General features: G+C 30.1%; 2 protein-coding genes and 2 non-coding genes across 4 annotated transcripts; 2 read left to right on the top strand and 2 right to left on the bottom strand.

Moving 5' to 3' along the window:
• Positions 1–5702: 5702 nt before the first annotated feature.
• Positions 5703–7269, bottom strand: LOC105771164 (peroxidase 25). Its single transcript, XM_052630978.1, has 4 exons — positions 7022–7269; positions 6769–6948; positions 6519–6681; positions 5703–6423 (listed from the first exon to the last, which is right to left on the bottom strand). The coding sequence occupies exons 1-4, from the start codon at positions 7229–7231 to the stop codon at positions 5999–6001; spliced, it is 978 nt and encodes a 325-aa protein (XP_052486938.1). The 5' UTR covers positions 7232–7269; the 3' UTR covers positions 5703–5998.
• On the top strand, positions 5856–5937 carry TRNAS-GCU (transfer RNA serine (anticodon GCU)). Its single transcript has one exon. It is a non-coding gene; the product is annotated as a tRNA-Ser (tRNA).
• An 899-nt stretch (positions 7270–8168) lies between the features above and the next one.
• Positions 8169–8241, top strand: TRNAE-CUC (transfer RNA glutamic acid (anticodon CUC)). The gene has a single exon. It is a non-coding gene; the product is annotated as a tRNA-Glu (tRNA).
• A 1122-nt stretch (positions 8242–9363) lies between these two features.
• Positions 9364–12080, bottom strand: LOC105770516 (SPX domain-containing protein 1). Its single transcript, XM_012591740.2, has 3 exons — positions 11635–12080; positions 10956–11082; positions 9364–9870 (listed from the first exon to the last, which is right to left on the bottom strand). Exons 1-3 carry the CDS (start codon positions 11941–11943, stop codon positions 9515–9517), a joined length of 792 nt encoding a protein of 263 aa, XP_012447194.1. The 5' UTR covers positions 11944–12080; the 3' UTR covers positions 9364–9514.
• Between the last annotated feature and the right edge of the window lie 10059 nt (positions 12081–22139).

Raw genomic sequence — 22139 nt, 5'->3', positions numbered from 1 at the left:
GGCATTTGATCAATTATTGATGTTTTAATGAGCTCATTTAACTCATAATTAGTTCTATTGTAAATTCAATTATTACTAAAATTAGTTAATGATCTATATTAATTAAATAATATGATAAATTGATCTTAAATTTTCAGTAGTTGCTCCGACGACGAATGTGACATCCTGATGCCTTGACTCGGAGATCGGATCGGGTATAGGGGTGTTACAATTTAAGTAAAGTAAAAAAATCATTGAAATTTGAGGTAAAATTGTAAATATATAATATTATAAAAAATATAAGATTATTTAAGAAAGATAAAGGTTAAAATTACTTTTATAACAAGATAAGATAACAATTATGTGCTAGCAAGGAAATTTATCCGCTGAAAATCTCCATAGTTAAAAATTCATAAATAAATTTCGATTGAATTTTAATTCGATTAGTATTTGTATTGTTGTCAGTGTAGGAGAATGTGAATACGAGTGTCCTAAAATGCATTATCCTCCTATTTAAGAGTTGGAGAGGGGCTATAGGTCTTACTAAACATTACATTAAAAAAAGTATATATGATAACAACTTATAATGAGATTATTATTAAAAAAATCATAAATAATTTTTGAAAAACTAGAGCCACTAATCAATTATAATATTTTATTTCATTCTACATCAGGAATTGTAGGGGATATAGGTTGGTAATCTTTATTATGAGTCTATGACACTACACTTATTCCGGTCAGACAAATGAAAATTAATTTACGTACTTTTAATTCATTCTTTTCTAATTTTAGGTTGTCTAGACTAGAGCTGTGCATGGCCGGGCCGGGCTGGGCTCAATTAAAAATTTAGGCCTGTTTGCTAGGCTCGAACCCGGCCCGACTCGAAAAATGGGTTTAAATTTTTGCTCAAGTTGACATGAATAAAAATGTTAAAACTCGGGCCTGACCCGGCCTGCCCATATTAATTTTTATATAATTTTAAAATATATATAATACATCAAAAATACTAAAAACATCAAAATAAATATTTCCCAACAAATTAAAAATAAATTTTAAAAAATATGTATATATAAATAACACTAAGATAGATGCAACTTAACAAGCAAATGGCTCTAAAATAATAACAAAATTAACAAATGTCTTTAAAATAATAACAAAATTAACAATAAAATAAGTTTTATACAATATCCAAATAATAACAGCAAAATAATAGCAACATATCAGTAAAATGGTAGCAAAATAGGGAGAAAATAATATTAAAAAAACAAATTTTTTTGTCCTTTAGTGAATTCGGGCCGGGCCAGGGCAAAAAAGCCTTACTCGAGACCCAGCCTGTTTTTTAAACGGGCCTTATTTTTTTGTCCAAGTCTATTTTTCGAGCCTATATTTTCATTTAAACCCTCTTATATTTTTGGCGAGTCTTTGAGTCGGGCCGAATGACCTGACCCATGAACAGAATAAAGATAGAGGGAAGCCGATTAACGTGAACTAAACAACTCAAAATGAAAAACAAATAAAAAGAAAGTATTGGGTTGACTCAAGGTGTTTGATAAAAGTATTCAAAAAAAATATTTCTTTTAATAATTAATTTGTTAACCGTATTCTAATAATAATTTTATTTAATACTTAGCTGTGTTCATTTTTAAAAAAAAATAAATGCTGAAAACATATTTTTAAAAGAGAAATATTCAAAGTATTATGCTTAACTTTTATAAAAATGAAAATAAAATAAAATATATTATTTTTATTTTCAAGTGTTGTGATATAATAAATTAATTCTTTACTTAAATTTTGTAAGATTTTATGTTAAATCTTAATAAATTATCTTCACATAATTTTCAAAATTATTTAAGCACTTAAAGAAATTTTACGAGGTCAAAAGTTCTTAAATATCATTCAAAGTTTATTTTGGCATAACTTAGGTTGTGGTCCGATACATATAACTATGTATTAGATTCGAAATTTGAGGGGTCAATTTGTCCTTCGAATATTTAAGAGTGTTGAACTCCAAATGAGGATGAATCAAACCTCAAACCTAGAGGTATCAGAATACAACCTCAAGGTCCGATGCTTAAGATTTTAATGGTCATATTATTTAAGCAGAGTAGCATAACATAGGCTGTTACAATTGGATTTAACGCTCGATTTAATTTCTTCAACGGCTCAATTTTTCTTCTAACTACTTCAAACGGTTAGAAACCAATGAGAATGTATAAACATAGCTCAAAAACATACAAAAGAAGACAATAAATAAGTTCGTAAAGCTTATTGTGTATAATTAACTAATAAATTTTATTATAAGAGCATTAACATTTTTTTTTAAATATTACAATTGCTTTTAGTTTTTTAAAAACATTGAATGAGCAGTTAAAGTGTGAGATTAGAGGATTGTGCAAGTTCAATTTTTGGCGTTAATATTAGAAATGAAAAAATTAAGAGGAGATGAATTAGTGTTTAAAAATGTCTATAAGATTTTCTAAAATATGAGAAAAGGAGAATTGATTTATAAATCATAGTGAAAAGAGTGAAAATAAATCTCAAATTGTAGCATGGTAAAAGGATTAAAATCACTAAAATAATCATCTCTAATGTCTTTTTGTGTTTTTATTATCACAATACAAATAATCTCAATTTAAATAATAAATTAGTTTTAAAAGTTTATAATGAAATTGTAATAAAATACGAATACAAAGCATTATTTAATATTTATTCAAAATCTATATTTAATTGATTTTGATATGATAATAAAGGATTACATAATAATGGTTAAATTTCAATTTTGATCTTTATATTTTATTTTTCACATATTTAGTATCTCATTAGTTCACCTAAGTACTTTATTCTTATTGAAATGCTTATGTGAATTTTTAAGAATTGTTAATGCTATTAAAATATTTGTTAAATTCTAATCTATTAAATAATGTCTTTTTATTATTAAAAGTTAACAATTAAATCTAATTTTTAAATTTATTAAATAATGCCTTTAATTTGATCAATTTTAATTTCTATATTTTTCTAATTTTAAAATTTTAGTCTCGATCCAATGGTAACAATTAAATCTATTTGGGACTTAATCCACGTTCACCAACCTGGATCATTCTTAGTGGTTATATTTTTTAATTTCAAACTTTTAGTCTTAGTATTAATGAGAATTGTTAAATCTATTAACTAATTTCTTGTAAGCAATATGTGAAAATAACAAACAGATATAACATTACACATATGATAGTATATTTGACATATCAAATTTTAAAAATAGGATAATTTAATGGATGTAATAATTATTATTTGATTAGGACTAAACTTTTCAAATTCTAAAACATAAAAACTGAAAATGACCAAATTAAAATCTAACACAACTTTTCAATTGATATATTAATTCCATATTCAAAAATTATTTATGTTCAAGTTCATGATCCCCGTTAATGAAGTCATCAATGAAAACAATCAAGTACGTGTGTTAATCCCACCCACTCTCTTAAAAAGAGGTAAGAATTTAAATGAGAAATTTTAAAATTTCATTAGAGGTGCATTTTTTCATGCTATAATAACCTTTTGACCTCTAAATTTATAAATTAAATTATTTTAATTTTTCATTTATTTTTCGTTTTTTAGCATTGATGTCATATTTTTCTTTTCAAGTCATCTCAAAATGGATAAAAAAATTAATATTTGTTAACTTTGTTGACGTGACATACACGTGGATAACATGTTAACATTTAATTAATTTTGTTAATTTAAAAATATTTTTAATAATTTTAATTTTAAAAGTGAAATTTATATGATTTTTGAAATTTTAAAACATTAACTAAATGTCGACGTATCATCCACGTGGCAATCCAAGTGTATGCCATATCAACAAAGTTAAAAACATTAATTTTGAGAGAAATCTCAAAATTATATATGAACTCGATTTAATGTGTAATTGTATACATTAACTTTATTTTAGTGCAATTATACACATGAAACTCTAATTGTGGTTCAAATGTATACTTGAAACATTAATTTTGATTTAATCGTATACATTTAAAGAAATAAATACTTTTACTTTTTTATATTGGATAAATATAATTATTTAGGCATGCAATATATAAACATAAAATGATGCTATATCAATAATTGTGTTAACAATTCACAAGAATTGGATCAAATCAAAATTTAATGTATAAAATTGTACAAAACCAAAGTTCATGTATACAATTGCCCATTAAACCATAGTTCATGTATAATTTTGATATTTATCTCTTTGGGGTGATTTAATAAAAAAACAAGTTTAATAGCTAAAAATAGTAAAACAATAAATAAAAGTTAAATTGAATTTTTTGTAAAGTTGGAGGGCTAAATAAGTCATTACATCTTCTTTCGTTTTCATTTTTTCAACCAAGCAATTCTCAAAATCTACATGTGTTTGGTACATTGACACTGTACCCTTTTTTTATTTCATGAGTAATCTTAAAAATTGACATGTGTTTTTTTAAATATATATTTTTAGTAACTTATTGTATTTTGTAGGACACTTGTCAACCCCTGACCTTAAAGTTTAAAAACTCCTTTGATAGTGTACCAAATATTTTTCCTAATATAGTGATAAAAATTTTGTCCTAGACTTAATCTTAGATACAAATCTTAGACATCCCTCAATGAGATCTATATATTTTTAAAAATTACCTAATTTTTCATTCAAGTTCAGATTTTCACTACACTCGAACCATTAAAAAATTTCTATCTCTTTGAATATTAATAAATAAAAAGTATGAAACTTATTTGGTTTAAGTACAACTTTAAAGCTTAGAATTAGAATTTTATATTTTAATTCAATATAATTTGATATTTAATTTTATAATGTTATAAATAGATTGATGTTTATCATTTCATTTTCATTAAAAAATGTATATGAAATTACTAGTAAATAATAAATAGTAAAACAAATGATTGAAGTGGTTTTTTTTTTTTTGAAATGCAAATAATGTTATTAAAAGAATAATGATACCAATTCAAAAACTTAAAATTAATGTTATTTTTTGGGCGATTTATTTTTTCTCTTCAACTCTAAAAGTTCTTACCGGATGCTTTGAACGCTCTTTCAAAGCACATGCCACTGGGGAACGAGTCTATCTTAGCACAAATGGGGCAGTACAACTGGATTCTAGATTTGCTACAGCTAGGGGTGTTGTTCGCGATAATGATAGAAATTGAATTGTTGGATATAACCGGTTCCTTGGTAAATGTTCGGTCTTTGATGCGGAACTCTGGGGCATTTTTTTAAGGTCTCAAACTTGTTCAACGAAGTGGCTATGATCCAGTCATCATTCAATCTGACAGTTTGGAAGTTATTAAAACCATCCTTGGAAACTCTTCCACTGCTTCAAATTTCGCTTTGATTAGGCGAATTCCTAATATTTTATCTCAGGAAAATCAGCGGTTTCTGCGGTATATCCCGAGGGAACAAAATCAAGTTGCGGATTGCTTAGCTAAGCAAGCCTTGATTGAGAAAGACAACTTGCAAGTCCTTGATGTCCCTCCCTTGATGGCTCGCACCTTTATTGATATGAATAAGTCTATAGATGTTTCTTTTGCTCAAATGTCGCTATATAATTAATTTAGTGTTATTTTTTTCTTAAAAAAAAAGGGCGGGGGGGGGGGGGACATAATCTATACATCCAATTCTAACTAAACCAAGTCTCAGTTAAAGACAACCTTAAACCAAGTAAACCAAGTCTCAGTTAAAGACAACCTTAAACCAAGTTTTTTTTGCTGTAAGGCGAACAGACAAACACTTCTACTACGAATAGCTTAAACAAACATGAAACATTCCATGGCAAATCCACTTCCTGCATTACCAATAGTTAAATTGGAGTGACAGATTTGACATCCAAGTCGCTTTGGCCGAGTGGTTAAGGCGTGTGCCTGCTAAGTACATGGGTTCATCCCGCGAGAGTTCGAATCTCTCAGGCGACGGTTACTTTTTGTTTCAGATTCTAATACTATGTTCTGTTACTGCTAACCAATTTATCTACATTCACTTATTGATCTTTGAACATGTCTTCCTAATCTCTCCATCGGAACCAGTTTTCACCTCAATGCTACTCATCTTTATCATCGCTTTACGGAACTCATAATCAAACCTTAACCCCAACAATCCTCTTACGTTCTCTGCATAGTTTTCCACTACCCTACGCGTGCCATCATCTCCCCAAAGCCTCTGGTCCGATTCCAACACTCCTTTGCCGTCACGGACGTTTTTGAAGAAGCTCACATCAAACTTCGTCTCGCTACCTATATCTAGTCCAACCTTTTTTGAGCCGTCACCGTTTCTCGGACAAAGAGATTGTAGTTGTGTTAAGAAAGATTGGTTAATCGTCGGATCAGCACTTCCAGTTGTTGTGAAGTTGTATAGGCGGTACCGGAAGAACAAGCAATCCGTTTGTCCTATGGTATGTGCCCCTGCCATGTAAACATAACATGTAATTGAACCATTGGAATTTTAGAGGCGATGGTGTATTATTTATTTACACATGTATATACATATATATGTATACCTACTAAGGTTACAAGATCATGATCGTTGAGGCCTTTTGCAGCAAATTTTTGCCTTTGAACAGCAATGGACTCGAGTGGAGACGGTAAACTTGAGGTTTGAGAAGACGAAGATACCCTGCCATCCCTTCTTCCGGTTGGAACAGCCCAACTTGGACCATCACTCTGACATGGAAACATATTAATGAGATCACTGTATTTTGAATTAAAGTCATGTCTATATGTGTACGTGTGCGGGCGCAGGAATGTTACCAAGTCGACGGCATCCCGAGCTGCCACTGCTAATATATCAGCACACGAGACGACTCCAGGGCATAAAGATTCCAGTAGTGCTTTTGCATCATCAATGACTTCGAATCCTCGTAATCCAAGGTTCGGCAACGCGCTTCTCTCGGCAGAAGAGCCGGAGATCAGCACCGAGCCATCGCAACCCTGCATAAAAAATCATGTGATCCACCATTTAATCAGTTCCAATACAAGAATTCAATGAGAAGAGCAGAGCAACCTGAACGAAGCAGTCATGGAAATGGAGCCTAAGCAAGGCAGCAGCAATAGTAGGATCTTTGTTGAAGTGTGATTCAACAGTAGACCTTACAACAGCTCCAGCCTTTGGACACGAAGATGAATAAAATCCATTCTGCAAACCTGATCCCTGGCCCTGAACTAACGAAACCATCACTATGTTTACTATAAAAACCAACCAAAAAGCTCCCATTTTCACAACTGCTCCTAAACAAAGAACCAAATCATAAATAGCCAACCAGGTTCAGAGCACCAGCATTTATATATACATATGGATAATGGGTTTTGCTTATATTGCATTATTGGCCTGTCTTTTCGTCCAAATATGGGCTACTCTTCACCATCTTTGTAGTGGAATGTGTAGGACCGTTTATAATAGTAGTGCATTGAAATGATTAATGCGATAATACGTGGATATAAGTACATATTAATTATGCTACAAGAAATGGCAAATGATAACGTAAGAGGCCTTTCTTATCCTTGGGTGCTTTTACCCTTTATTCCTCAACGCGTTTTTCTTGCTCAAGTTGAAAATTGAGGGATTAAGTATATGTTCCTATCTTTTTTAATTGTTTATGTTTTTCTTCACCTTCACACTGATATGATTCATAAAGTTTATTATTAGAATTGAGGATTATGTATCATTGTGTACGCAATTCATTATTTTGTTTAACGGTGAGCAAGTAAAAGAAAAATGACTAATAATGAAAATTAATGTACATTTTGTGCTATAGATGCCATATTTGTCGTTTTCTATATAAAATAATAATTTGGTATTATATAATGAGTGATTTATATGTGTGGATGGACATGGTTAGTTTAATTAGTGGTTTTAATAGTTTATTGTAGAATTTAGTGATATATTATTATAAAATTTTAAAATGAATTAATGGCTAATGCAACATTACAGATTCCGATGAATAATGCTGTGAAAAAATTAATTATTAAAATTCGGTAAAAATTATTTATTACATGGATGTTGATGTTCTTACATTTGCATGTTTATTTTTGGACAAAACATAAACAGGGCAATACCTGTAATAAATGGTTGACATACTAATTTCTAAGAGCAGAGATTCATTTTCGTTAAAAAATAAATATATAAAATTCAAAGCAGCGCTAGTTACAAATCCGTTGTAGTCTAGGTGGTTAGGATACTCGGCTCTCACCCGAGAGACCCGGGTTCAAGTCCCGGCAACGGAATAAATTTTGGGTTTATCATGTCGACTTTTAGCTTCACAAATATGAAGTTTAGCCTCAATATTTTTATTCTTACCAATTAGTGACGGAAAACCTAGATACGACCCATATAAAAGAAGGGAGTCCACCCCCAGCATAAAATGAACACACTGCTTATCCGCCAACGAAGTATTAGTACTAAACATAACTCCAGATTTTTTTATAATTGATAGCCTGCTCGTAAGTTTAAAGAATATGACGCACCGCCCGACTTTCCTCCTGAGTGTCCCTAAAAAAAAAGAAACTGTCGTCGACAAGTGAAAGATGAGAAACTGATGGTCCACAGTCCCACACACTGCAAAACAATGCACAGTTCCCCGTGCCTCTGCTTGCCAAAGCAGAAAACTAAACCCCTCAGCACAAAGAAGAAATAGATACGGCGAAAGAGGGTCACCCTGCCAAATACCCCTCCGAAGATGAATTGTTGGACAATTTTTAATTTATAAAAGATTTGTATGATTGTACAAATCTCAAATGTGTTGCCTGAGTTTCAATTTTAGCTAAGGATTTCTCTTTAAAATCCCAAAAAAATTGCATTATTATATTTGTTTAGAAAGCTTCGAAACTTCAAATCGAATCGATTTCCTTTTGTTTCTCTTAAGGATGAGTTGGGTTTAATAGAAATTTTTGAATCAATTTGATTTTCGATTTTAATATTAATTTCGAGTAAATAAAAATAATTAATAAATTTTATATAATATTTAAAAATACTTTTTATATAAAAATATTGGAATTAAAAACACCATAATGTGATATTAAAAAATAAAATTATATTAAAAACAAACACGTGACATTTAGTGAATCTCTTGTACCAGTGGATAAAATAATATTCATTGTCCATATAAAATAATAGCAACATTTTATCATAATCCAAATACTTCGATTCGAATATTTTTTGATTTCTCAAGATTTTCTCGTCAAGATATTTGATCACATCTTGTTTTGTCGATCTTAACCGAGTTGTTAATCCCCTAGTATTTTCCATCCAATTGGAACTTAAAATGTTACAGAAATAACACGTTCCTGATACCTCTCGTAAGAATAAGCGACTAATTAGTATATAAACATCTCAACAATAATTGATGATTATACCAAACCGTGCCTTCAATTAATATAGGATTTACATTTGTTAGTACTTGTATCTAAGACTTGCATTATAAAAGCGTGTGAAAATTTAGAGAAGTTAAAAAGTAAAGACCCAAAAATATAAGATTATAATTTTGAACCACAAATTCAACTACTTGGCTGCTTGTTCCAGAACGGGAATCATTTTCCATGTCTCCTCCAATCCGTTACTTTGCAGCGGAGGCAATGAGAAAACGCTAACAGTTGAGCTTCCACTACGGATTTCCTTCAATGCCCGCAATGCTGATATTGTGCTTTTCATGTATAAGCTCTCCACATTCTTTGCTTCAACTGAATCCGGTTTTTCTTTCTTGGGGAAGACGTGTTCCAGCATCGCCTCGCACTCTTTCACCAGCTTGTAAAGCAAGTCCGTGGCGTAGAAGGGTTGTTGCAACACCCTTTGAATGAAAGGCGAGCGGATCAATGCACCGGTTCTTTTGTCGTACTTCTTGAGTATTTTCACCAATCCTGTTCATTGCATAATGTGTTAATGATTTATCCCTTGATACATTAAGAAATAATTCAAAAGTTGCCAATAAATAACTAGAGTTTATTTCGATTATAGTCTTGTTCCTTTTCAAAATTACAAACTTATGGTTAAAATATGCTTCAAGTTCTTGTATAATACTATACTTTTGAAATTGACTCCATTTTTATTTTCATAAATTTAATATCTATACTTTTCATATAACAAAATTCAAATCTAATTGTTAATCCAGCTAAAATTTTCTATTAAATTCGCTATATTTAAAAAAAATCACTTTGTAAGCATGTAACAAAAAAATTGTAGTAATGAACGTAAATTTATTAAAGGATTTTTAATATGATTAACAACTAAACTTACATTTTTAAATTTAAAAAATAGAATAAATAAGAAAACTAAATTTCAAATATTAACTAGGGTAGTCGATTGAGTCATAGCTCGATTGATATGGGCATTATTGACAATGCAGGAGGATGTGAGTTTGAGTACGCTGAAGCGCATTATTTTTCTATTTATGGGTTGAAAAGAAACAATGGGGAATTCTAAGTATTGTGTCAAATAGAACAGAAATGATCAAAGTGGGCATATTTTAATACTTGTAACTCCGTTTGCGAATTACAAACCATCACCAAAGATTTTTCCCATATAACCGTTGGGAGAAATGAAATTCAGAACTAGACTGGCATAAATCTATAATAGTGGCAGCACATGCTGTAGCAAATGCTCCCACTACACTGAAACGGGGCCATTTAAAGAAATGGTGAACATTTAATGTTTAATTGAAGAATGGATGTGGATAAGTAGTCTGGCAGAATATATTGATGTCAAAAGGAAAAGCATGGAGGATAAAATAGTTTTTTTTCCTTTTTGATCACGGAATAAAGTCATTTTCCCTAGAACAGGAGCTTGCAAGTTGCTATAAAACGTAATAATAATTTCCCTAAACAACTCATTCGGCCGGCTAAAATGGTGTTCTATCAAATATGTAAATCATTGAAACAAGGCAAGTGGCAAATATTTATTTGATTAAACAAAATAGAGAGGTAGGGAATAAGAAAAGCATAAGTACCTGTGTAATTAAGGGCGCTATAATTTTCTAATAAAACCATCTCGCCATGGAAGTCCACTATATCCTTCCTTATCTTTATCATCTTTTCATCAGAATCCTTTGCTTTTGCCACGTTGTCTTGTAAGTCCTGCATCTCCAACCAAAATGACTCATCAAATAAGCATAATCTTTACACAACGAATAAAATTAAAAAGCATTGCGTCTGGAACTTTGGAATCTTTACATCGCAATCGAAGTAACCAAATCTTCACTAAATCAAATAAGTTTTACAGTGTTCTTTCTAATCTTAATCCCTCAAATATTCTATTCCAGTAATCCAACGAATTCCAAGCAAGTAAATAATTATAATTAAATTACGTTTCAAGTATATATACATTACAAGAAAAATGACTTTCAACAATTCTTTAATATATGTGCAATGGTTGTAGAAGAAATTATCACGCAAGTTTGACAAGCAAGAAAAGTTTTACACAGTTTAACGGACTCGTTACGGAAAGGAAAAAGAATTTCAAAAGAAAAGAAAGAAAATCTGCTATTATTTAAACAAAACGTCGTTTTGTCTTGGCTCTGTTAATAAATCTTACATCTCTACTTGTGAACCGGGAAAGGAGAAAGAAAAGAAGAGAAATTTCTTACAAATCAATCAAACAGATGGAAATCAAATCAGAGTTGTAATTACCTTCAATCTAATGATGTATTCTTCCTCTTTCTCAACGAAAAACGTGTTGAATTTCTCGAGTTCATCTTCCAACAGATTAAGAAAATCGGTCTCCTCTCTCGACATACCGTCTCCGTCGCCGACATTATCTCCAGCATAGACAACGTCTCCAGAATTTTGATCCAGCCTAAGCCGTTTATTCGGTCTCTCACCGGAGTTACGTTGAATGAGCTTAACTTTCTTCTTAAGCTCCTTATATGAAAGGAACTTGTCCCGCCATTCAGGCAACGTCTCCTCGATCTGGCTACTGAGGCTCTTCCCGAATTTCATGGCAAAAACTCTGTGCTCGGTAAGTGAGAAAAATGAGAGAACGGAACGGGGGTGAGACTGATAACGGGAGGAAGGGGGTGGGGGAGGGAGAAGAAGGGTAAATATAACTGAAAATGAAGAATATTCGGAGGGAAGTGGTGAGAATATCCGTCGGTTTCTTTTTCTATTTGATAAATATTTTGGGTTTTATATATTCCTTTCGGAAGAGAAGAGAGGTTACTTTTTTACTTTTGTTTAAATCTTTTCTCAGTATTCTTTCGGATTATTTAATTCTATAAACGACTCAAGTACTGACACGTGGCTTTTAGTTGCCGCTACAAGCCGAAGCCGCGTCAAGCCTAAGGTTGGCACTTGGAAGTTGGAACTCACACCAGCTAGGATTTGTGTGACGGTGAAAACGAGACACACAACTTACTAAGGTTTTGAAATTTGAACATAAGTTTGGATAGATGTTTTTTTTTATTTAATTAACACTGAGAATATTTGTATAAAAAATAATTCACACCCAGAGTTTTATTTAATTAATCGAGTAATAAGGATTAAATTCATTTTTTTACTAATTAAATGATTTATCAAATAAGTTTAACCATTCCGTTTGGTGGTCAAAAAACTAAATTAATAAATTTAAGCATTCTATTTTTACATCGATGGTTGTCTCAATTTAAATTTAAATAAAGGCTTCTAGCAAAAGTGAAATTACATTGTTTAATGAAATCACAATGTTTGACCATTCCAATTTACCATACAATCACTTTTCTCTATATTATTAGGACAATAATATAAATTTAAATTTAATGCCAACCCAACCCATTTTTAATATTGAAATATTTTATCTTCTTGTCATTTAATTCTAGAATAATATTTTTTATTATAATGTAAGCGTTAGAAAATATGTTAATTTATCTATGTTTAAAATTTTAACGAAATAAAAATATAAAAAAAATCTAAAACAAGCTTAAATTAACCATTTAACTTAAACAAACATAAATTTATTAAACCATACAGTAGCCCTACTCGCGACCTTACACGGTGCTTCATGAACCTCAAAGTGTATTTATAGAGAGCTAAACATGTGTCTCTCAATAAAACCAACTACACTACAAACTTGGGGTTAGTTCACGAACATCAATTCGGTAAACTTTAGAGAGGAACAAATTCGCCAAGACTATGTGGGGGCCACATATAGGCCCAAAGTAATTTATTACTTGTCACTTTAGAATGTCTTATCCTAAGACGTAGCATCACTTTCGTTGCCAAATATATTAAATCAAACATTCACGTCGATAACCTCAATACACACATCCAAGCTTGTTCCCTACTATAAAAGAGCCATGAAAACAATCCATACAGACTATTTACACGCTCATCCTTCCTGATTCCTTGACTATCTTTAAAATTGAAACTATTCCCCAACCTTCACTCATTTTTCCTCAATCAATCATTATCGTCTTCTTCTTTTTACTTCAACGGTTAACAATGGTTAATTACTTTTGATTTGATAAATCATTGATTAATTAAACTTGTTAGATTTATTAATTTTATAATTAATCATGCAGAATTATGTAAAATAAAAGATGCATGAATGTTTATACGTTTTTTAATTTTGTTGATTTGATTCTACTTTCTTTCTTTCTTGAATATGATTCTTATTTTTTTATTTAATGAAAATTTACAATATAAATTTTATAGTAAGTTTACAGCAATTATTATTCTATAACATGTGGTTAAAATATATAACAAGCAAAATTTAGATAAATAAAAAAATTATTATAAAAAAATTTGAATATATCAATTTACTTTTTGTTATATATACAACAAATCTAATCTATTCTTTTAAAAATACTTTTTTAGCGAAAAGAAGCCGTCCAAAATACTTCCAGAAAAGAGCTTCAAAAGCACAGCCACAAAGCCGAGCCGAAGTGGGGAACAGGAATCGCATTGATTTATGACACTTGGTATAATTCCAAAGCATTTGGAATATCCATATCCTTTCACCTAATTCAACAATTAAAGAGAAAAACAACAACATATTTTTGGTTTTACGATTAAATAAAAAAGATGTCCTGTCCCCTCACTTTTTTCTAATGGCTAAAATACACTCTTAAGTCCTTTCAGTTTTTGTACATTTAAAATAAATAACTTTTAGCAAAATAGTAAAAATGTAAATTTGCTATTTTAATAGTTTTTATTTTTATAATTTTGAATAATTAAATCAAATTTTTATAAGTTTTTAGGGGTAAAGTGTAATTTTATTATTATTAATTTAAAATTTTATAAATTATAAAGAGCCTAATAGAAAATTTTCCATTTTAGGGGAGTTGGACCCATACCAGCACCTCTAGATTAGACTTGTTCATGGGTCGGGCCACCCGGCCCTGCCCGAAGGCTCGTTCGAAATGTGGGAGGGTTTGGGCAAAAATATAGGCCTGAAAAATGGGTTTGGACAAAAAAAAGTCTATCTAAAAAACAGGCCGGGCCTCGGGTAAGACATTTTTTGCTCGGGCCCGACCTGAATTCACTAAAGGACAATTTTTTTGTTTTTAATATTATTTTCTTATTGTTTTCTCACTATTTTGCTACCATTTTACTATTATGTTGCTACTAATATTATTTTCTTATTGTTTTCTCCCTATTTTGCTACCATTTTACTATTATGTTGCTACTATTTTGTTGTTATTATTTGGATATTGTATAAAACTTATTTTATTGTTAATTTTGTTATTATTTTAAAGACATTTGTTAGAGGCATTTGCTTGTTAAGTTGCATCTATCTTAATGTTATTTTAAGTATACATATTTTTTAAAATTAATTTTCAATTTGTTGGGAAATATTTATTTCGATGTTTTTAATATTTTTGATGTATTATATATATTTTAAAATTATATATAAAAATTAATATGGGCGAGCTGAGTCGGCCCCGATTTTAACATTTTATCCGGGTCGAGTCTGGGCCCAGAAAACGGGCCTAAATTTTTGGTTGAACCTAACCCGGCCCAGCCCATATACACCTCTACTCTAGATCCATCCTTGCTTTTAGCAATAAAAATATCATAAGCTTTTTTATTAAAAGTTAAATTATATTTTGCCCCATCTACCAAAAACATAAATAAATTTCATTTATTTCTACTGTTAAAAACTGGTCTATATACATCAGTGTGAGGTAAATATGGCACGCTATGTATAATTGACGATTATTACGTTAATTTTAACCATACAAATGAATAAATTTTTAATCGAAAAGATCAATTTCGAATGTAGCGTAAGTATAACAACGCATAACATATTAATTACTTTTGTAAAGTTAATTTATTAACGATTTATTAATTATTTTATTATTATAAATACAAAGTTTGAACAATTATATTATAAAATTATATTAGTAAAAACAAAAATAAACATAGAATTATACGAAAAACGGATAAAAGCATTCATAACGGAACAAATCACAAACTTTGTAACGAATTTTGAGTGTGTTACTTTCTATAATTTCTATTTTTTATTTTATAATATTATTGAATTGCCATCAACTCCATATATTTTACTAAAAAAGGCCCATTTTTAATATTATTTATAAAAATAGACTACTTACAACATTATTTACTGGAATGGTCCAAAAAATGCAAAACGCGCTTATGTGGAAACGTTTTCAAGGGAAAACGCAGAAAAACACACTGACGAGGACACGTTTTACCCAATGTCAGCAAAACTGTGCTGACATGGGCATGCTTTATCCCGTGCTCAAACTAAATTTTAAAAAGATGTCTTTTTTTAAATATTACAAATACAAACCAATTTTTTGAAAATTTACGACATAAGCCTTTATAAATACCCAAAGTGGCAACACCATCCTTTTTATTTTAAGGTGCCACCAATTAATATAGAAACATAACTTACAAAACAGATCTTTATATAGGCCCAAAGTCTCATTTCCCTTGTTTTCTTAAGCAATATGGGATATGAGATATGTGTATATAAAGAGTCATGAATAGGTTTGCAACTTGTTCCTAGACAATGTTTAATTCCTTCCTTTTTTTTTTAACTAACAACATAAAATTAAAGGTTACACCATATTTTATAATCTTTTTACAAAACAAGTTCTATTTTTTTTATATTTTGTTAACATTTTCTCAAATTATAAAACTATCTTTTGAGATCTTCAATCTTGTTGCATTTTAGAATTGTTAGCATATACAAAAGGACTATTAAAAAAAGAACAAATTGCACATATGAAAACTTGTACATGCAATAATCTTCTACTCAATTTTAAATGTTTGAAGTTAATATCCATGCAACTCTAATTTTTAAAATAATTTTCTGTTATTTCAATTTAGAAGTTATACTTTTAATTTTTTATTATTTATTTTATTTTATGTTATAAATGTTTGATTAATAAATAAATTGTGAGTATTTGGTACTTATATTTTTTGTAGTTTTAAAATATTGATATCTCTTTTAAAATATATTTTTAATATTTTACTATTTTTAATCCTAATTTTAATTTAATTTTCATCACCTAATGAATGTTGATAAATTTATTTCAGATGTATTTTGACTAGATAGATAATCTATTTAAACATGGTATATAATTATGTTAAATAAGTTTTTTATATAAATATATAGTACACATAAAATATAATAATTATTTTTCATATTTTATATCTAGATTAAATTACATTAGTAGTCATTTAACTATGATTATTTGGCTATCGAATTATAAAACTTACAAAATGATCACTCAATTATTAGTAATTTTTAAAATATTTATTTTTAATGTTTTACTATACTCATTTTATATTTGATAATTTTTTACTTATAGAGTTTAAAATTTTATTTATAATGTAACAAATGTTATGTTGTTAGTTATAAGTAATAAAATATAAAATATAAAATACTGTGTAACCTTTAATTTTATATTGTTAATTAAAAGGAAAGGTTTATTGTCTAGGAACAAGTTACAAACTTATTCATGAGTCTATATATACACATATCTCACATCCTACATTACTTAAAAAAATAAGAGAAATAAGACTTTGGATCTATATAAAGATCTGTTTTATAAGTTTTATTTCCACATCAATTGATGTCACCAAAAAATAAAAAAAATGGTGCTGCCACTTTAGGTATTTATAAAGGCTTATTCTTATAATTTTCAAAAATTGATCTATTTTTATAATATTTTAAAAAAATGGTCGCTTTTGAAAATTTAGTTTGAGCATGGATAAAAAAGTGCTCACATTAGTGTGTTTTTGTTGACACGAAGTAAAAGACATCACATCTATTTTACATTTTTTTGAACTATTCCAGTAAATAATATTGAGAATGAGTTTTTTTTTAGCAAAATAACCATCAACCCCGTCATTTCACCGGTTTATTTTGCTTGACCGAATATAGAAGATATTTATTGGAGTCTTTGAAGTTTGAATACGTATGATGTGACATTGCCCCTTTTTTCATATATATATTGTTTAATTTTAACATATATTTTTAATATTCACAATTAATAAACTCAGCATATTCCATATTCGTTCCTTTGCGCTTATCACCCACTCCAAGAACTCTTCCCACCTTTGAAAACTTCCGACCCATCCTTTTCACAATCTTTATTTTTCATTAATATCAAAGTAGTCATTATTATTTACTGAAAATCTCCGAAATATTTGAATTCAAGTTTCAAACAAGAAAAAAAAAATTTGCTTACCTTTTCAAATGTTGAAATAATACTAGTGTTTTTCAACAATTATAAGTCCAGTCCCTAGTAATATTTCTTTTTTATTTTTTTTATACAAGTGTTCAAATTATCTATACCCTTTTCAACCTTTTAAATGAGAGAATAAACATGTTTTAGCGTTTGAACTTTCTCTCTCTATTCTAAGTTTGATTGATTATCAATTTCTTTATCAACCAGACTTTCATAATATCGGGAAAAATTGCTTCTATTATTGTTTCTTAAAATCAAAGTTCCTATATATTAATTAAGGATAATTAAATTTCTTAATCATTTTCAATGTATAATTTAATACAAAATATTTATTCAATGCAATTATACAAATAAAATTTTAATTGTGCTTCATGTATAAATGAAATTTTGATTTAATTTATTTGTGCACTTTTAAAAATATAAATACATCCATTTATGAAAAATAAATCAAATAAAACCAAAATTTACGATTTTATACATTGAATTAAATTTTATGTATACTTTTTATATTTATCCCTTTTTTCAATGAAAGGAAATATGTGTTTTAAGTTTTTTTATGTTATTTCTTCCATTTTGTTACTTTGGTCTTACATCTTTTTCAATCATTTTCGTTCTCAATTTTCAAAATTTAATCAAATTATTGTTAATAAAATTTAATTGAAATGTTAAAATTTTAACAATATTGATGTAGTAGCCCGTATGGCACCATGTGTGTACTTTATTTCAGATGTGAATATTTTTATGATTTTAAAAGTTATTTTTACATTTTTATGAAATATATGTATAATAACACATGAGTTGTCACGACAATGCTATTAAAATTTTAAATGATGAGTCAAAATTTTCATCCATAAAATAAAATGACTAAGATTTGAAAGTTGAAGGTGAAAGTATTAAAAATAATCAAGACCAAAGTAATAAGCAAAGTAAACATTGAAAGTTTTAGGGTGAACTACACCATTAGTCATTAGATTATGAGTAAGTTTTCGTTTTTGTCACTTAACTAAAAAAAGTTTGTAACACCCCTAACCCATATCCGTCGCCAGAACAGGGTGACGGAGTATTACCAGAATTTATAGATTAAATACAAACATTTTATATAATTTCACGTTCATATCAGAAACCAATCATAATCAATCATAACGTCCCTTATATGAGCCCTCGAGGCCCAAAATATATATTAGAAACAAGTCGGGACTAAACCGAGTACTCAAAGAATTTTTTGCAAAATATCAAAATTTTTCCAAGGTGCAAGGGACACACGCCTCTGTGGCTAGGCCGTGTGTCTCACATGGTCAAGAGACATGCCCGTGTTTCAGGCTGTGTGGGCATCCGAAATAAGGGCACAGGCTGTGTCCTAGTCCGTGTCCAAATTAGAGTGCTCTCTAACTTGGTCACACGCTCGTGTGCTAGGCCGTCTGAGCATATTGACTTGCATTAAATAGGTGCAGAGGTCACATGACCAAGTCACATGCCCGTGTGCTAGGCCATGTGAAAATATTTGAGCATTCTGTTTTGCAATTTTAAAGATGCAGGGGATACACGGTCGAACCACACGCCCTTGTGCTAGCCCGTGTGTCACACACGGCTGAGGCACACGCCCGTGTGGACGAAAATAGGTCATTTCCAATGCCACATTTCTTACCCAAGTTGTCTACCACCTACATTAAGCCAACACAAGTCATTCAAACAAAACCAAATTAAGTCTTAATTATGACATAACTCCACATATAATCAAGTAATTATACTTGCCTATTTGCCCAATCACACATATAGGACTATTTGTATCTATTATACCAATTCAAAGCAACCATTAATATGCTTATGAGTTATTCATATTTCCACCATACCAATCTCACATCAAGCATGATAAGGCCATATATAATTACATCAAAATATGTCCAACACAAGTCATTCTAATGGCTAATTATAACATAACATTTAAAAGCCAACATTGGCTATTTAGCCTATACATGTCATTATAACCAAAATTGAAATTTTATATATATCGAATGAGCCGATGGATAGTGCGATGTAGCTCCGACCAGCTTCCGACCAGCTTCCAACCTTTACGAGCTTCCGAGTACTATAAAACAGGGAAAATAAAACAAAGTAAGCTTTAAAGCTTAGTAAGTTCGTATAACATGAAATTTAACTTACCATTTAATCACATAAAAGGAAACATCTAAGGCATACTCAAGCAAATTGACCAAAAACCCTAGCACATATCCTCATCAATCATGTTAGACATGTATTTCATATAAATATCAAGGAACATGTATGAACTCAACAATAATCATATTTCCATGTACATATACTTTCACATCAATTTTTCCCTATGACATGTACAAATCATATCCATGTATTTTGAATATATTTATATAATAATTCGTCTCGAGCTCAGATTGTCTCATACTATAACTTTGCCCATTGAACCATTTAAATATTGATGGATACACGGGTGGTACACACAAAATATACAATTCTGTAATTCGTCAATTCATATACAGGTATGCCAAATCGAGCATATAATCAGGAAGCTCTTTCGAGCCATATAACAGGAAGCTCATGTGAGCTATGTAACGAGAAGCTCTTGCGAGCCAAATATCGGAAAGCTCCAGAGAGCCATTAATCGGGAAGCTCCAAAAAGCCATTAATCGGGAAGCTCATAAAAGAGCCTTTAATCGGGAAGCTCTAGAGATCCATATATCGAGACACTCATAAGAGCTACTGTGTGTCCACAACACATGCAGGATCACATCCAATCGGGATGCTCAGAATAGCTATTAACGAGAAGCTCATGTAACACCCCTAACCCGAATTCGTCGCCAAAACAGGGTTACGAAACATTACCGGAGTTTACAATTTTATTATCATACATTTCATTTCATCTAGCATTCATATTTGAAACCAATCAAAATTAAAATATTAATGAGCCAATGTTGGCCAAATTAACTTATACATGCCATTATAACCATAATCAAATCATTCAAAATTATCGATAGAACCAATGGATAGTGTGATATATCTCCGACAAGCTTCCAACCTAATCGAGCTTCCAATAATCTATAGGGTAAATAAAAATAAATACGTAAGCAATGAATGCTTAGTAAGCTCGTATAGTCTTTAATCATATTAGTTCATTTAAAATATGAAATCTATACATATCAAGGATAACCCAATATTGATACCACAATACTCATGAAGCTATATTCATCAACTCACAAGGTGAATAAATCCACAGTATCACTTAAACATATTATCCCAAGCTTAGTAGGATTTTATATAACTTTAACTCTTCATAATTTCTTTATTTTCATTTGCATTTCTTTACTTTCCACTCTTATTCCATATGCATGTCACACAAGTCATAAACATATCATTCAACCATAGTCACAAGCTAGTGCATTTAACTAAAGCCTTTCTCGAACTGATCACATGATAAGTCATTTCATAAGAAATTGCTTAATCTAAACCTTACCACTTTTTCATGAGCACTAACATATTTTCACTTAAATACTTACCAATTCAACCAATAGCTTGGCACTTGCCTAAGCATCAAACAACTACACTAGTTAGCATACTTGCACATATTACATATAATTTCAAGTTTGATAAACTTATTTTCTTGACATGTCACACTTGAGTTATTTACTTGTCTCCACTTACATAATTTCCATATATCAACATATCAAGATATTGATTTAAATACACATCATAATACATATCATTCTCTTACCATTTCTTCATATTTATATATATATCATTCAAAACAACTTTCGATATTTTACCTTTCGAAAAACGACTTACGGATATGAGTACATCATTTTTAGAAGCCCAAAGGCTGAACAGAAGCTCATGAGAGCTAAATAGATAGTAAACACGAAAATTCGCAACAAATGCTGAACTTCAGTTTACTCGGGTAATTTGCCGTCCATTCATCCTTTACATTCGTAGTGCCATAACCAAGTTATGGTCTTATCATCAGAATGCCATAGCCCAGCTATGGTCTTACATGTAAAAACTGCCATGGTCCAACTATGGTCTTACGTTCATAGTGCCATAACCCAGTTATGGTCTTATCCATCAATTCATCATTTGGCACAGAACGATTGTACTCAATTCCGCGTTCAATCCAAATTGAGTATTAAATTCGATAATATATTTCCAATAATAATTCAATTCCATGTTTTCTATTACCCTTATTATTTCCCATATTTATCCTGTTGAATTTCTCAGAAATTTGATGAATTTTCAGAGGTACACTTTTAGCGTACAATTCTGGGTCCGTCTATTCATATTCATGTACGCACATTTCCATTTCAGATAGCACACTCTCGCAAACCTCATTCTTACAACGGGATTACCAGTCCAGGCTAAATCCCCTGTAATATAATCTCATAAAGTATTATTGGGATTACCAGTTTAGGCTAAATTCCCTACAACGACAATTTACTCTAATGAGCTTAGATTTGAATTACCAGTTCAGGCTAAATT

The sequence above is a fragment of the Gossypium raimondii genome, chromosome 5, assembly GCF_025698545.1.
Source record: "Gossypium raimondii isolate GPD5lz chromosome 5, ASM2569854v1, whole genome shotgun sequence".
Lineage (NCBI taxonomy): Eukaryota > Viridiplantae > Streptophyta > Magnoliopsida > Malvales > Malvaceae > Gossypium > Gossypium raimondii.
This window is presented reverse-complemented; position numbering and strand designations above follow the sequence as displayed.